Source organism: Adiantum capillus-veneris, chromosome 18 (genome assembly GCF_014529385.1).
Source record: "Adiantum capillus-veneris isolate H3 chromosome 18, ASM1452938v2, whole genome shotgun sequence".
Lineage (NCBI taxonomy): Eukaryota > Viridiplantae > Streptophyta > Polypodiopsida > Polypodiales > Pteridaceae > Adiantum > Adiantum capillus-veneris.
In genome coordinates, this window is record NC_140948.1 from 47,533,199 (window position 1) to 47,550,982 (window position 17,784).

Genomic DNA, 17,784 nt, shown 5'->3' on the forward strand with positions numbered 1-17,784 from the left:
AACTCATAGACCCTTGCAAGATGTCCACACAAATCCTCACAATGCTCTTAGAGAGGGTGACTTCTCCAAAGTTGAAAAATATAGCCTTTCATTTCGTACAGTGTATCCAGATTCCTTGGTCTTAAAGCATAGCTCCATGCTTTCTCTTTACCATGGTAAATGCGTACTACACAGCTTGGGCATCTTGGAATTTAGATGTTCTATCTGTGGTGCTTTTTCTTGGAAGGTAGAAGGGAGGTCAATACAAACATTTGTGGAAAAGTATTGTTGCTCATCGGGTAAAGTTTCTTTGCTTAATTTAAGTGATCCACCAATGGAGCTTAAAGAGTTGATGCAGGGGACTACTCCTAGAAGCAAAAGATTTCTCAGAAACATAAGGGCATATAATAATGCATTAGCTTTTGCATCATTGGGGGCCCATGTAGATGAGCAATTTTCTAGAGGGATAGGTATATAAACTTTTAAAGTTCATGGATCTGTGTACCATAATATTGGGCCTATGACTCCAGAGGAAACAATAGATCGAATCCCTCGCTTTTCACAATTGTACTTTTTTGACACAGAGAATGAGTTGAATAATCAATTACACCATGTACCAAATGTGGATAGAGATGTTTTGCAAAGTTTGAAAACGATGATGTATCGTGAGAACCCATATGCAAATGCCTTTCGTCATGCCGCTACAATGATGCAAGATTCTATAATACCTGAGGTCCAGATGGTAATTACTGAAGCACGTTCAAATGGTTGGCAGTACCTAGCACCCCGTGGTTCAGAAGTTGCAGCAATCATACCTGGACATGGAGATGAAAGAAATGTGGGGCATCGTGATATTTTATTGCAATATCGAAGAGGAGGACTTAAAAGAATTTCTTCCTTGCATCACTCATACATGCCTTTACTATATGTTTTGTTGTTTCCAAGAGGAGAAGATGGCTGGCACCCGATGGCTGGCACCCGTACATACCTCTTCTCAATATCAATAATGATGCTAACCCCGATGATGATGCTGGTGAGAATACTGAAAGGAGAACACGCTTTATGACTCAAAAGCAGTATTATACCTTTAGGATACAAGTAAGGACACCACATAGTGTCTTTTACAAGGGGGTAGGTTACTGTAGCAATACATTGTTGATTCTTACAGCACAATGGAGGAGTCTAGGCTACTATGGTTGAGAAACCATCATAAGGAACTTCGTGTTGAAGCTTATCAAGGCCTTGCAGACATGGTGGCAGCCAGGGATGTGGTGGAAGGAGTGAGAGGTATTAATGATGGATAAAGGATTGTTTTGCCTTCGTCTTTTGTGGGTGGACCACGACATATGTATCAGCTCTATCAAGATGCCATGGCAATTGTGCGCAAGCGTGGGAAGCCAGACCTATTTATAACTTTCACATGCAATCAACGTTGGAAAGAGATTGATGATGCCTTATTGCCATGGCAAAGTGCTTCTGATCATCCTAATTTGACATCACGAGTCTTTTATCATAAGTTTAAAGACTTAATGCATTTGCTTATACAGGGTTCTATTTTTGGAGATGTCATTGGCCATGTTAGTGTGATAGAATTCCAAAAAAGAGGACTTCCTCATGCTCATATTTTGTTGATACTTGCATCTCAATACAATCCCATTGATGTTTCACACTATGATAAAATGGTTTGTGCTGAGCTACTAGACAAAGACAGGTTCCCTGATTTGCACGATGTTATAACACATTGTAACATTCACGGTCCATGTGGTGTCTTGAATCAAAATGCACCATGCATGGTAGAAGGGAGTTGCAGATTTAAATATCCACGCAAGTTTTGTGCAAAAACTTGCATTGATGGCGCTAGATATCCAACATACATGAGACGAGATGATGGAAATTATGTGTTATCAAAAAAATGAAGCTGGATAATCGATGGGTTGTGCCATATAATCCACTTCTCTCATTGAGATATAAAGCTCACATCAATGTCAAGATATGCTCGACTATCACAGCTATAAAATATCTTTACAAATATGTGTATAAGGGCCATGATAGAGCCACAGTCTTGCTGCAAGATGGTGAAGGTGTTCTTGATGAAATTAAGAGCTATCTAGAGGCACGTTATGTATCAGCATCGGAGGCAATTTGGAGGATATTTGGATTTGACCTACATGATGAGAAGCCCGATACAATGCGATTACAAATTCATCTTCCTTTACAGAATATGGTAGCTTTTGAAGATGCTGCAGATTTGGCGGGAGTAGTCACTAATGATGCAAGTAGAAAGACAACACTGACAGAGTGGTTTGTGGCAAATCAAAGGTATCCGGAAGCAAATGATTTGCTCTACACAGACTTTCCTACTCAATGGGTTTGGAGTGCACGCAGAAAAGTATGGATTCACAGACAAAAGGGCAACACCATCGGACGAATGTACAACATTGTTCCCACAGTTGGGGAGGTTTATTACCTTCGAATGTTGCTTAACGAGTGCAAGGGTTCACGGAACTTTGAGGACCTTCAAACTTTTAGTGGGCACACTTACCCTACCTTTAAGGAAGCTTGCAATGCTAGGGGCCTACTACAAAATGATGTTGAATGGTCAATGTGTCTACAGGAGGCATCCTTGCAACGATCGGGACCACAATTGCGACAATTATTTGTGATCATTTTGGTGTTTTGTGAGCCTTTGTCTCCAGGTACTCTATGGAATAATTTCTCCAAAGATCTTTCTGAGGACTTTTTTTATGCTTTGCGCACACATACACTTGATGAGCATGTTCGTCATGAAATAGCAAACAACCAAGCATTATCTACCCTAAATTATATGCTTCAACAATATGGAAAACGACTTGCTGACTATTCTGGAATGCCTAGCATAGATCAAGCACGTTTATTCCAGCGTAGTGGTGGATTGCTAAGTGAGGAGACAATATTCAATGCACATGAACAAAATGATTTGGCAGATAGAATGGAGAGTTCTTTGAATCCAGGGCAACACATTGCATATAATGAAGTCTTGGAGGCAGTTGAAAAGGCAGAAGGAAGTATTTATTTTCTAGATGGACCGGGTGGAACTGGAAAAACATATCTTTATAATGCCTTGCTCTCTCGCATTCGTGGTCAACAAAAAGTTGCTTTGGCATGTGCATCATCCGGCATTACAGCTTTACTTCTTAGCAATGGAAGGACCGCTCACTCAAGGTTTAAAATACCATTAGAGTTGCATTCGGAATCAACATGTAGTATCAAAGTGAACAGTCAGCTTGCTGAACTTTTGAAGAGAGCTGCCTTGATCATATGGAATGAAGCTCCCATGACCCATCGATATGCTTATGAGGCACTAGATCGAACGTTAAGGGACGTGATGCAAAATGATGTATTGTTTGGAGGAAAAGTGCTTTTGTTTGGGGGTGATTTTAGACAAATCTTGCCTGTTGTCCGCAAAGGAAGTCGTGCAGATATTGTGAATGCATCTTTGTGTCACTCACACATATGGAAATATATAAAGGTTTTGCGGTTAACAGACAATATGTGTGTGTTTCAAGGCTCAAATAATGCACTTGCAAGAGCATTTGCAGATTGGATACTTTGCATTGGTGATGGTCATGGAGATTTGAATGACCGTGTCCCATTGCCAAATAACATGCTTCTTCCAAGAAATAGTCTTGAAGGGCTCATTGATTGTATATATGGAGATATGCAACACATTCAAGATTACAAGAGGTTTTTTAAGGATAGAGGTATCCTTGCTCCTCGCAATAAGGAGGTTGATGCCATTAATGACTTGGCCATGGGTAAAATGAGAGGAATATTCAAGGAATATGTGAGTGCAGACTCAGTATGTTCATCTGATTGCAGCAGTATTCTTTATACAACTGAATTTTTGAATTCTCTTGAGCTTGGGTGAGGTTTTCCACCACACTCTTTGCAATTGAAAGAGAATGCCCCAATTATACTTCTTCGCAACTTGGATCCTCGACAAGGTTTGTGCAATGGTACAAGGTTGATATGTAAGCAGTTTCACCACAAGATTATTGATGCAGAAGTAATCATTGGGTCACATGCTGGAGAAAGGGTATTCATACCCAGAATAGACTTTTTTATAGGGGCTTCTCAGGGACTACCTTTTGAAATGAAGCGTAGACAGTTTCCTGTGAGGCTTGCATTTGGAATGACAATCAACAAGGCACAAGGTCAAACACTCGAAGTTTTGGGTTTGTATCTAGCTACACCAGTTTTCACTCATGGTCAGCTATATGTTGCAATGTCCCGTGTGAGATCTTCATCTGCCATCAAAATAGTTCTTGATGATACTCAAAGATTGAATATCAGTGAATCCGCAGAGCCACCAATGGTTTACACTCGAAACATTGTGTACAAAGAGGTTTTACAACTAACAAATATATAAGGTTTGATACACAACATTGGACCGTGGGTATTCCACCTGTAAGCTTGAGTATATTTTGGGTCTTTGTCATTCTATTTTTCGTTGTCTCTTCTTGAAGGACTATAATTGAAATAATTGAGGGAATTGGAAGAATTTATTGTGTTTTAATGATAGCTTTTGGGAATCTTCTCTTCTTTTTTGTTGCCTTGGTGGCTCCTTTGTTGTACCAAAATCTGATCACAAATAATCGTCTCAAACACACACATTTGATTCAAACCAAATCATGTATGCTCTGGCCAGTGTGCCCTGTGACCATGATGACATTGAGCACTACACACACACACACACACAGAGAGAGAGAGAGAGAGAGAGAGAGAGAGAGAAAGAAAGAGAGAGGCTGCCGGAGGCGGCCGACCCATACTAGTATATATATATATATATATATATATATATATAATATATATATATATATATATATATATATATATATATATATATATATATATATATATATATATAGAGAGAGAGAGAGAGAGAGAGAGAGAGAGAGAGAGAGAGAGAGATTCTTTCATTTGGTCTACCTTGATCTAACGATGCTACCAAGCTTGATTATAGAGATTAGATAAGTTAGCATGGTGAGAAGAGATGAAATGTAAGAGAATTCAATGTAATAATAAAACTTTTTTTTATAAATGGAGTGAGTTCTAGAATTGGTTTCAATGATAGGAACGCAATTGGATTCAATATCTCTGCTCCACTCTCTTACTTGCTTCTATCCTTGTACGTATGTATGGATGTATATATATATATATATATATATATCTATATATATCTATATGTACACATAGTACACACACACACACACACACATATATATATATGCTTGAAGCCAAGATTTGTCACATAAGTCTTGAGACATCATGATATGTTTCAATTATGTATATATTACACATAGTGTGCACACACACACACACACACACACACACATATATATATATATATATATATATGTTTGAAGGAAAGATTTATCATATATGTCTTGAGTTTGTCACATTTGTCACAGAGAGGCATCTTGCTATTGTTCCAATACAATAACTATGACATTCAAAGTTTCTATGCTCCCCTCGCGCCCCCCCCTCCCCCCCCCCCCCCCAAAAAAAAAAAAACCCTCAGTTGAAGTGACTATCCCACGTGGACATTTAAAAAGGAGAAGCGAACTCCTTTTTCTCGTTTTTTTGAAAAGAAAAATATAGATAGCTATGATTGATCTGCCTCTCTCTCTCTCTCTCTCTCTCTCTCTCTCTCTCTCTCTCTCTCTCTCTCTCTCTCTCTCTACCATCAGATAGATCTTTGAGATTTCATTGGATGTTCCTACAACATTTCAAATTCTCCTTTTATCAAGACGTGTGTGTGTGTGTGTGTGTGTGTGTGTGTGAGAGTGAGAGTGAGTGAGTGAGTGAGAGAGAGAGAGAGAGAGAGAGAAGATGAAACAAAAATAACTTTATTCTTACCCATGTTGTGAGATAAATCTTTTAGGATTGTTCCGATGGCATTAAAAAATTTCTTCTTGTTTATCTTCTCTCTCTCTTTATCCTCCTCCTTCTCCTCCTCCTCCTCCTCCCCATAGATATTCACTTTTGTTGAAGGCTTGTCTTGTAACTTTTAAAGTGTTTTCCTCTCTCCTCTTGCCTCATTTGTTGTACTTTGCATTTCAACCCATTAAATACGACACTTAACAATTGTCCTTTTCTCTCTCTCTCTCTCTCTCTCTCTCTCTCTCTCTCTCTCTCTCTCTCTCTCTCTCTCTCTCTCTCTCTCTTTGATTTTAGATTGGCACCCTTGCCTGCCAAAATTTAAGGAATTTATAGATTTTTAAGCATGGCCCACATGTTAACTCTTAAAAATGAAAAGAGCAAAATATCCAAGGATTGGTAAAAAGTCCATCAACTTGAAAATCTCTCTACCTATTTGGGGTGTTCTATCTCGTTGATTTTAGATTGGCACCCTTGTTTGCCAAAATTTAAGAAATTTATAGATTTTTAAGCATGGTCCACATGTTAACTCTTAAAAATGAAAAGAACAAAATATCCAAGAATTGGTAAAAGGTCCATCTATTGAAAAATCTCTCTACCCATTTGGGGTGTTAATGTGAGGGTTGGTTTTTGTTGGGCATTTAATCCATTTTCTACGGATAAAAAACTTTAGCTATCCTTTAAAAAATACACTAATTGCCAAAAATAATATCTTAAAAATTTGAAAAGTGCATAAGTTCAACGGTAAAATCTTTCTTTCTCTCTCCCCCCATAAATGTACATGTGTATGCACACATGCAATGTGATGGTCTCTCTCTCTCTCTCTCTCTCTCTCTCTCTCTCTCTCTCTCTCTCATGGTCAATAATGTGGATAACTATCCCAGCATTTGCATGTCATGTATGTCCTCAATGTGAGACAACCCCAAGTCAATGTTATACGAGCTTTTTTCTTTTTCTCAAGCTCTTTAAAGAAATACATACTTCCAAAATTTTCTAAAACATATCAATATTGATCTTGAAAAAAAACCCTTGAAAAGATAAAACCAAATATATCTTCAAAAATTACATTTCCATTAAACAAAAGAAATCATTAAAAAAAAATTTGTTATATCTTCAAAAAGTGAATTCGCATGAAGTAACAAAACCTCCACTAAAGTTATCCCCTTTTTGTTATGTGCAATCAAACTTCAACATTTATTTTATGTGGAACAGAAAGTCTCTTGACTCTACATTTGAAAAGGCTTGTCACTTCTTGCATTCTGAAAAGGCCTTCATTTCTTACAATCTTACCCTTTACTTTTGCATTTTGGATTAGATGTTTTGTAAGGTGTTTTTTGAAATAAACCAGGAGCGACACGTGGATGTCCTCTCCTTCCTTGAAAATTTTAAGCTGCATTATAAAGAGTATAGATAGATAATAAATGTATTTCCTCACCCCAATAGATTGTACAATTGATAGATAAGTAGAAATGTCATTGATATGATGGAATAAGAAAATGTGGTTCTTAATAGATTGTACAATTGATAGATAAGTAGAAATGTCATTGATATGATGGAATAAGAAAATGTGGTTCTTGCGGGTTGGCTTCATTGCATTTGGAAATAACCAACATGCACATTTATTGTGTTTGAAAGTTTTTGGTCTAGAGAAGGCCATAGGGGAAGGTTGAGAAAATGTGCACCTTTAGAGTCGTTCATACATAGGTTGTCGATGATGATAAGTGTCTTTTTTAATTGAAAAGGAAGATTTTATAACTATTATCTTTCTTTTATAATGTAAATGAATATTTTTTCATCATCATAACTTGGTCCTTTCATTTAATGGTCGCTTGAATTTTTTTTAAAAAAAACTTTGTTTATTTAGTTTGTAAATGGGTCTCTTCATTTAAGGATCCAATGACTTTCTTTTCAAATTATTATTTTTTTTACAGAACTCACAATTTGTGAGTGTATATAATATTAAAACAAAAAGAGATACAAAGTAGTCATGCTCAACTCTAGCCATGTCACCAATACACCCATCATAAAACCAATCCAAACTAAATTTTCACAAAAAATTACTTACATCCATCATTCCTTTATAAATGTTTCTATAATCCAATGATCAATGTCATGTGATCATACTTTGATGTTATTTAAATATCGATATTAACTCTAAAATATTGAAATAGTTCACTACAACATTAATCTCAAAAAGCAACAATCTAAACTTCCACGTTCGACCAGATCTGGTCAACAAGTAACTTCTCTATGTTTACCACTGAAACAACTTGACATATTAGTCACCTTTTGTCATATATCTATTACTCCCTTTATAATATACTCTCTCTACAACCTTTCAAAATATTTCTTGTGAAAAAAACATAAACTACAAACACAACCCTCAACTACTTTTGCATTACATTTCCTTACTAGGCCACCGTGATTCTTCACCTTGTTTTTTCTTACCAAGGTGTATTAGGTTAAACTTGAGAGGAATGTACAATTATCTTAAAGCACATTAAGTGCCTTGAGGGGTCATAACACACGTTTTGGAGCTACACAACCCCTAATAGATGAGAATTACTTAATACTTACATTTTGTGATTGGTTGTCACTAGAACCAAGATTGGCTTGATTCCACTTCTCGGAATTCTTGCCTTTTCCAATAGATATGATCATTAATCTGCTATCCTAAATAACCTCTTTGAAGCTAGTCATTGAGCGATTGTTTTCAAAGACACACAAGTTCGTAGACTTCCAAACTTGTTTAATAGTGGAAGCAGACAATTTGTGTGCAAATTAGTATAGCTTGGCTCGTCAGTGTGTGTGTGTGTGTGCGCACGCGTGCGTGTGTGCACACGTGTCTATGTGTGATCAAGGCCCTTGTTATCTGTGTCGGTCTCTCATCATGTGTGACAAGGAAGACCCACCTCATGCTCCTTGAACAATTGCTATTCTATTCCCACTTGTAGGTGTGTGTAAAATTCTACATCATGCTGCTTGTCTACCATGTTTGGTTGCTCGTGAATTGAGGTAGCATGTATGTGTCGATTGGGTTCAAGAGAAGCATTTGGAGGGGAGAGGGGGCAACATGATTACTCATTAATATCACACGATCACGACTAATTGAAGATTGAAAATCCCTGTTGTAATTCGAAATGACTCTTATTTTGAAGATCACAATTTAAGGCCATGCAGTTTCAAATCCTAGCAAAACACCTAATACCTTGGGTAATTTTTTTGGCTTTAAATGAAAGCTCTCTCTCAAGAAATGGCTAAAACTTTGATGCTTTATAAGATGCCACTTCTGTAGAGAGAGCTGATAGTATCAAAATTTTGATACTTGTAGTATATATCTTTGAGGTCTCTTGGGGACCATTGTAGGAACAATCCCAAGAGACCTCAAAGATATACTACAAGTCTTGAACTCAAGACTTGATACTCTAGAGGAAATCGGGATAACCAATCTGCGACACTTAGGTAACAACAAGAGAAGTGTTAAAGAAATAAGAACTCAAGACCTAAAATCTCCCAAACTTAACAGAGGAAGGAGATAGTGCGAGAGAGTTGGTTGTGGGGTGGGGGGGTGGGGGTGGGGCGGAGAGAGATAGTCTACCAACTTGAGAGAGGAAGGAGAAAGAGCGAGAGAAGAGGGGGATATGAAGCTATGCAAATCTCTCTATATACTAAACAACGGTGAGTTTAGCATTTATGGCTGGGAGCTCACTGTTCGTCAAGCTCCGCCCCCCCCCCCCCCCCCGCCCCCCCCAACCACCACAAAACAAACAATTGTCTTGACAAAAAATGGTTGTATTACTGTTGTTATGAAGGTTGATAGTATACATTTAAGGTGTAAAAGGGAGAACAACTATTTAAAGAATACATGGATCGAGAGCCTAGAGGTTAAGAAAAGAGGGAAGTGTCTAAATTAAGGGACAGGTGAGGCGGCAGGGGCGACGCGGCCGCGCTCGCCAATGGCGTTGTGGGCGAACTTAATGCTGGCGATGTGCATGCCCTTGTCCTGCTCTGCGGCTGACCACTCCTTGCGGTAGTAGTCCTCCTCCAACACGCCCTTGGACGGCGGCAGCAGCATCCCGCCCCACTGCGGGAAATGCACCGCCACTAGCGGCAGCGTGCAGCATATCACCATCACCCCCATCAGCATTATCCCCTTCTCGTCCGAGTATGCCGAGGTAGAAAAGAAGATGAGCTGCGTCAGCATCGACCCGAATGTCCCTCCCGCGCCCGTGAGCCCCGAAATCACCCCCAACGACCTGCTCAGTACACAACAACATACACAGATCAGAATAGTTTCTTGCAAAGTAATCCAAAGACAAAACCTGGAAATGATGCTATTTGGACCATTGTCTACCGCTTCAGTAAGCAAGCACTTATCACTCGTGCAACATTGCCTTTCGGCAGAAAGGGAAGGTGTATGCTAAGCAATTTTCAGCCCATGTACTGCAGACATACTGTGGCAACAATAAATGCATGGAAAGAGGGTGACCTATCTGACAAATAATTGATGCATTCGAAAAGAGGGTGACGTAACTATGCCGATTTCAGCGTAGTTACATCAGATATATCTATCGGATAATTGATGCATTCCTGACAAACATCCATACTTTGTGGTATCAGATTGTGCTCTTCCGGAACATGAAAGAGAAAGCCCATAGAAACACAATCAATTACATGTTGTTTCTACTTAAATATTATCAAATGCAAATGCAAGCTTTCATCCTTCATGTGGAGGTAGCAACTTTCCAACTCTGCCAAAATCAATAGAGTTGCAACTGTTCGGTTTTGTGTGCCAAAAGGCTTACACCATAACAACACCACACCGAGTCAACGTAAGAAATCTATGTCTCATGGGAGATGCCAAGAACACTAGCAAGACAAACACTACTAGATACTTGTAGAGAAAGGAAGATTGGAATGGTGGATGTTGAGATTTAAACCTTACCCTCTGCATGTGTGAAGTGTGTCAAAGCGCACCCCAGACATGGGACATCAAAGCTGATCAATGCCCTTATTGATTAGCTATAGCTTTTTGGGCCTACATACGGCCCTAGTAAAGCACGGGAACTCTTGAGAGCGATTGTGGACTGTTGGATAAAACTTGTCGATTAGTGCCACATGGCAAGCTAATGATGGCATACTTCTCTTTCTTCCTATGTCTTAGGGAGCGGTCACACGATGTTACTTAAAATTGCTGGCCTCATGCATGGTCACAAGAGCACCAGTTATTTGTCTTACATGAAACTATGCAAGGCGTATATTGTAACTATGCTGACATTGGCATGGTTGCATCAATAAGATGCAACATCTTACTGATAACTATGTTTCGTGTGACCACATCCTCATCATACTAAGCATTATCTTTTGAATATGTACAGGCCAATGTGAGAAATAGTTGACCTTGTTTTCCTATTGCTGTTCTTCTAAGTTCTACCCTACTTGTGCACAAACAGTGCTTAATATTCAACTAATTGACACTTCAAGAATCAAGGCATTCATGACAGCATACAAACCTCCGGGAGATGAAGGGAATGATGCCGAATGTCAGCCCTGCTCCGGCCTCCGCAAAAATGGAGAAGATGATCATCATGACTATGGCTCCTGACAAATTGCCAATTAGCCCGAGTGCAATACACGCCACTCCACCCAAGGTTTGCACAATCCACAATGTCCACAGGCGGCCGCGCATGCCATAGCAGCGAGCCACCCAGTCCGACAAGATGCCGCCAAAGGGGCGAGTCACCAAATTCGCCATACCAAACATAGAAGCGATGATTCCAGCAATATGAAGATTCAGATTGAACCTGTCATAGAAGTATTGGGCTATCACATTGTCCATGGTTAGCTCGACGCCGAAGCAGTAGCCGTAGGAGAGGGCAAAGATCCAGGTTCTGTAGTTTGTAACAGCATGTAGAAAGACCTACATCCATGGCCATTTTATAAGTAAAGCTCATCTCAGCTTTATTCGCCGTAAAAACACAGAGAAGTTTAGACATTTTTGCAAAATATTACCTTATAGAAGCTGTCTTTGACTTGAGCTCCCTTGCTCTTTAGCTCCTTGAAGTTTCCATCAGGTAAATCCTGACCAATGAGGAGGACTGTGAGGCCCATTATGATGTGCATGATCCCTGGCACGAAGAAGGAGAGGCGCCATGCCGTGAAGTTAGGGGAGCCGATGGGGCCGCGAATAAGGTCATATACAAGGGGCATGATCAGCTGTGTAGCTCCCCCACCCAAATTCCCCCATCCTGCCGTGATGCCGTTCACCGACCCCACAATCTCCGCATTGAAGAAGGAGCTCATCCAATACTGGCAGGAGACGAATGTGGCGAGCGAGAATCCGATGAAGAAACGGGACAGAAGAAATCCGATGGACGTGGACACTGTCGCCATGCAGAAAACTGCTGGCGAGCAGAGCATGACGATGAATGCACACCCATACCTCGGGCCAACGAGATCGCACAGAGCACCCATGAGCAGACGTGACGCGATAGATCCCGACACCGAGGCAATTCCAGCATTGCCGATGTCGCGCTTGGTGAGGTCAAGGTTGTCGCGAATCACCGGCAGCAGGGGGGCAGCGGCGAAGCTGGAGACAAAGCAAGTGAAGAATGAGATCCAAGACAGGTGGAATGTGCGCATATGCGGGGGCGCGAAAGACCAGAGCTTGATTTTCTTGGCCTTGTTCTCAGAATCGACGGGCAAGGCAAATTTGGATTTGAGGGGGACGTCGGCTCCATCAGGGTCCTTGCTGACGGAGAGGGCGAAGGTGGGTTCATGGCCAGTGACGCCATGGAGGGAGGCACCGGGGGTGCCGAGGGAGTCGGTGCCGATGCCGGAGGTTGCCATGGATGGAAGGGCAGACAGGCAGAAAAGGCTTCAACACAGTAGGTCAGCCGAAAGGACTGAGGCTGCTGGCCGCTATGTTGAATTGATTCTAATGCAGCTCATGCCTGATTAGGGCAGCTCATGAGGGGGGGCTTTAATATGAGATATGGAGCCGCGACGCGGCTACATGGAAGAGGGCTCACCTACTGCCAAGTCTGCCTGGCTGCACAACAACAAAGGCAAAAATTGCAGTGCAGCGGCGGCAGGACAGGGCGTGCGTTGACAATCGGCATGGGGACGAAGGTTGAATTGTGTGTGTACGCGCGCGCGAGAGAGAGAGAGAGAGAGTCTGTGTGAGGCATGTATCCAGATAGGGCCACCCTTCAGGACCTTGGCTTCCTGTATATCCAGCTAGGGCCACCCTTCAGGACCTTGGCTTCCTGTATAGGCCAGAAGGTAGCTACAGTGCGTGTGTGTCTGTGTGTGTGTGAGAGAGAGAGAGAGAGAGAGAGAGGAGTCTTCCCCTTCCATTCCTAGTTTCCACGTCCCGCTCCCGCCCACACAAGTCAACGCGTCGCTAGTACCCCTGCCCCTCGGCCCTTTTTGTACAAGGACCGCCGAACCTTTTGCCTTTTCTCTAGCCTCTCCCAGTTTTTCCAAGGAATCAGGATCTTACTCGACGACGTGCACACTATACCATTTTTAGTTTTTCCTACACTATTTTTTTGGCATTTCAGTATTAAATTAGTATGTGACTCGTGCGTCATTGCGGCCAAGAAAAAGAAAATCATGGCAATTGGAGATCTCTTTCTCTCTCTTTCTTTTTCACACACACACATACAAAGTCGTATATAAGTAGGTGTGTGTGTGTGTGTACGTATGTTGGTCCATGCGTGAGAAGAATGGAACTATAGTCCTTAGAATAACTCTACCATGGTAGCAATCCGTAGTTATGTCTTATGTCTCTTTCTCTCTCTCATATTAAATCTTGAGATCAAGATTCATCGAGTAGCTCTCTACTATCTTTTTTTTCACATTTTCCCCCTTTCTCGATTCTTTTGAGTTGAGGACTTCTTGGATCTCTCTCTCTCTCTCTCTCTCTCTCTCTCTCTCTCAATGAGCACATGGAGTGTTTTTAGCCAAAAAGTTGAGAGCGACTTATCCTTCACACGACTTCTAATAAATTCAAATTGACCCATATCTCCTTGCTTATCAACCACTGACAATATACCCGATTCTACCAGCTTGCTTTTGTTGTGTCATGTTATCAAAACCATGACTTGCCAATAGACATGTTTTTCACGACCCCTCTATTGGTTGAAGCAAGATAGGTTTTGGTTGGTGCCTCGCTCCGGGGCCACTTTTGAAGGGCTACCAAGTTGCCAAGGGAAGTCTCTCTCTCTCTCTCTCTCTCTCTCTCTCTCTCTCTCTCTCTCTCTCTCTCATATATCTATTTATTTATTTATTTATTTATTTATTTATTTATCTGTATATAAATTCTAGACTTATTTTCCGCTCAATATATTGTGTATGCCTCAGAATGATGCCATAAGCATGCTCTTCTCTCTCTCTCTCTCTCTCTCTCTCTCTCTCTCTCTCTCTCTCTCACACACACACACACACACACACACACACACACACACCAAGTCTTGAGTTCAAGATTTTCTCACTAGATTTTCAATGTTCCTTTGGCTTGTTCCTATGCTGTTAAAGATTATGTTCTCTCTCTCTCTCTCTCTCTCTCTCTCTCTCTCTCTCTCTCTCTCTCTCTCACACACACACACACACACACACACACACACGCGCGCGCGCGCGCCTTGAGATAGATGTAACTATCTACAACTTCTCCAAATATGTGCAATTGAAGTAGTCGAAGGCAGTGGCTTTCAGAAGATAAAACAACATTGCTAGTTAAAGAAGAAGCCCAAATGCTAGGATGCTACATCTTTGTATCCCCAATTAAGGACTTTTCGTATTTACCATTGCATGAAGAGGACCCATTTTGGCTTTTTGATTCAATTGCACATAATATGTAGATAAATGTTTCTTGGCACGTTGGCCCTCATAGTGCTCTTATGTACAAGAAAGTTCCATTGTTGATGATGGGACGATGGGATAGTGCATAGAGAAGAATGCGCCCCACATGTTTGGACAGGTGAATGGTCTCTCTCTCTCTCTCTCTCTCTCTCTCTCTCTCTCTCTCTCTCTCTCTCTCTCTCACACACACACACACACACACACACAGTCTGTTGCGTCATGGCTGTAGGTGCTCCCACCTAAGCCATCAGCTCTTTCCCCTCTCGCTATCAGCCTCAACACTCAGTGGCTTGAGCAAACCCATGTACACCCATTGCCTTGAGCACCCATTTCCTACTACCAAGCACTCCCCACTTGCAAGCAGTGCATGTCCCCTATTCAACTCTGCTTCACAACCAAGTTACTGTTACTAAATGTTGCAGCACCACCGCTTGGCCTATCGTACCTATACGTGATTACCAGTAGCAACCCTAGTCAAGGTCTTTGTTCTGGTCCTGGTGACCCACCTCACTCTTTTCTAGTTGCTAGTGGCAGAGTGCTCTCTCTCTCTGTTAACCCTCACGGCTCACGGACACCCCATCACCTACAATGGACGTGTATTATGTATTTGGTAGAGTCAGGTACCGGGCTTGTCGGACCAATAGGAAAAGGGTAAGAGTGATCGCCGATGAGAGGCGCACTCTAACTGGGACATTCAAGGGATTAGTTGGCTAAGCATGGGCGGTCAAGTGTGAATGGGGTGAGCTCATATAAAAGCCAACTAAACCTAAAATTCACTTATTCTCTCATTTGTGCAATAGAAGAGTGCTCTTGCTCCATCTCCATCTCCATCTTCTTCTTCTTCACCTCCTTGTGTGTGTGTGTATGAGAGAGAGAGAGAGAGTGCGATCGAGCATTGCGGCGGCACGATGGCGGTGAAGCGGTTGAGCGTGACGTAGCGGCGTCTCCTTCTTCTTCGCGGTGAGGAATCCTCCACGGCAGGAGCATAGAGCGGTGAGTGACACACCATTTCCCTCTTTTGAGCTTACTAGTTAAGCTAGTTGTGTGCTTGGAGCCGTCTGTGGCTCGCACACAGTGTTAGGCAAGGCCCTTGCTTCGACAGTGCGGCAAGGAGCGCACATTTTTGGCGCCGCTGCCGGGGAATCGCCCTGCACTAAGCCCAAGAGGCACTTTGTGCTTCTCCTATGAGTTGTTTGTAGTAGGAAAGAAGAGGAAGAGGAAGAGGAAGAGGAATGAGTTATTTTTCTACAGGTTGTTAATTTCTGTATTGTCTGCAAGTTCTGTGATTTCTGCATAATGTTGTGTTTTCTGTTTGCACACAGTCTTTGCACAATTAGTAGTCATTAGCTTGTTCGCAGTGAATGAATAAGTAGGTAGACAGTTAGCAATTTCTGTTTGCACACAGTCTGTACACAGCTTTCTGTCAAGGTTTGCCTACACACAGTCTTTGCACAGTAAGGTAGTGAGAGAGGAAGTAGGTGGACAGTTAGCCCACTGTCAGTAAGCAGTTAGCATAGTGGTTAACAGATTAGTTAGTAGATTAGTTAGTGGTTAGCAGCACTGTTAGTAAGTAGATAAGGTAGCGAGCTGTCTGTAAGCTGTTGACAGAGAGGTTAGGCAGGTGTTGACAGTGTGTGTGGCCAAGAAAGGGTCACCTAAACCGCGCGCGGTCGTCGCCTCAAAAAAAAAAAGTTAAAAAATAAATTTTAAAAAAATCGAAAATATTTAAGCGTGAGTGACTGGGGGGCTACACTAAAATTTTGATCGGGATCGGGATCATTTGCCCAAGCCCAAGCCCAAGCCTAGGCCGAGGCCTCAGTCCTCAGTCTTATGGTATATATTAGACTCACTCTTATATATATACCCTACCCCCTCAAGAGGGAATGAGAGCATGTGGGGCAAGTCCTCCACTCTCCTCCCTTCTCTTCCCACTTACACCCTTAGACTTTCTAATTTGGGCCTAGTTCCCTACTAGAAATTGACGGTTTTAGGGATTCCGAGGGCATAAAGTGACCAAACGGAGGGCTGTAAAGCACGGCACATCCCTCTGACCAAGACGCTCGTTTTGAGCTATCATGCGTTCTATTCTATAGCTGGGTCAGAAAAAAAGGACCAAAAAATCAAAAAATAAATAAATAAGAAAAGACTTGGGTTGCAAAACACCCAAAATTACTAGGTGAGCAGCCTTCACGGGCACTCACTGACACTTCTAGGGGATCCAAGTCATATGAACCTACGCTCTGGACGAGTGTTAGAGCACGAGCATATTGGTAGTGCCTCCATTTACGCGGGCACACATTATTCCTCCACCCTAGGTTCTGGACCTTCGGCCGGGACTCAAGGTAGCGCGACCCAAGATCCTCATATCGCGTCTAGTGATTCTTCCTCTGACTACGAAGTCATGGAGGGGTATCCTACACCAAACCCTGATAGTTCAAGTCAAGACATGCATGACATGGGTCCACGGCCCGGGTCCAGCGTGTTTAGCCGCTTAAAAGAGACCCTTAGTAGAGCTACTCGCTCCGAACATGCGGTTAATGAAATATATGAAGGGAGTGGGGAAGTAAATTCGTCATTCATGCCTAAAATAGACCCTATGCTTCTTGAGAGTGTGCATGTGAATGTTCCATCCACTGCACCTCCTGATCCTTTAGGACTATCTCCCTCTGAGGTTCTACTACCCGATGGTAGGAGTCTTGTCGAAGTACAAGAGATCGAATGCTATATGCAAGCAACAAGGGAGAGGGAAATTGAGAACCTACGAAGGCTGGAACAAAGTCGAGCCCTGAAAGCAAAGGCTCCTATGACAACAATCATGCCAGCCGAGCAACCGAGTGCTCCCAAGGTAGCAGTCATGGAGGGGCAAGCGATGGGGAGCAATAATGCTTCCACTTCGAGGGAAACCTCCAGCACGCCAGGCCTAGATGGGATATTCCTAAACGAAAATTGGGAGTATGACCTACAAGCAGAAGCTTTAACTGATCGGTACACAGGACACACCTATCATGTGGGTTGGTTAGA

General features: G+C 42.0%; 2 protein-coding genes across 2 annotated transcripts; one reads left to right on the top strand and one right to left on the bottom strand.

Annotated features, from left to right (window-relative positions):
- The first annotated feature begins 1,349 nt into the window (after positions 1 to 1,349).
- Positions 1,350 to 4,387, top strand: LOC147435607 (uncharacterized). Its single transcript, XM_086487749.1, has 4 exons — positions 1,350 to 1,481; positions 1,527 to 1,661; positions 1,898 to 3,817; positions 3,998 to 4,387. The coding sequence occupies exons 1-4, from the start codon at positions 1,350 to 1,352 to the stop codon at positions 4,385 to 4,387; spliced, it is 2,577 nt and encodes an 858-aa protein (XP_086343875.1).
- A 5,287-nt stretch (positions 4,388 to 9,674) lies between these two features.
- On the bottom strand, positions 9,675 to 13,217 carry LOC147435608 (high-affinity nitrate transporter 2.1-like). Its single transcript, XM_086488627.1, has 3 exons — positions 11,911 to 13,217; positions 11,412 to 11,818; positions 9,675 to 10,154 (listed from the first exon to the last, which is right to left on the bottom strand). Exons 1-3 carry the CDS (start codon positions 12,745 to 12,747, stop codon positions 9,809 to 9,811), a joined length of 1,590 nt encoding a protein of 529 aa, XP_086344753.1. The 5' UTR covers positions 12,748 to 13,217; the 3' UTR covers positions 9,675 to 9,808.
- Between the last annotated feature and the right edge of the window lie 4,567 nt (positions 13,218 to 17,784).

Bases quoted from the DNA above. Each gene is read 5' to 3' on its own strand.
- LOC147435608 (XM_086488627.1), bottom strand. From the start codon at position 12,747: ATGGCAACCTCCGGCATCGGCACCGACTCCCTCGGCACCCCCGGTGCC. The intron at 11,819-11,910 runs GTAATATTTTGC...CCATGGATGTAG, and splicing joins TCAAAGACAGCTTCTATAAG to GTCTTTCTACATGCTGTTAC. The intron at 10,155-11,411 runs GTTTGTATGCTG...TGTACTGAGCAG, and splicing joins ATTCCCTTCATCTCCCGGAG to GTCGTTGGGGGTGATTTCGG.
- LOC147435607 (XM_086487749.1), top strand. From the start codon at position 1,350: ATGGCAATTGTGCGCAAGCGTGGGAAGCCAGACCTATTTATAACTTTC. The intron at 1,482-1,526 runs GTCTTTTATCAT...TTGCTTATACAG, and splicing joins ATCCTAATTTGACATCACGA to GGTTCTATTTTTGGAGATGT. The intron at 3,818-3,997 runs GTATGTTCATCT...ATATGTAAGCAG, and splicing joins AATATGTGAGTGCAGACTCA to TTTCACCACAAGATTATTGA.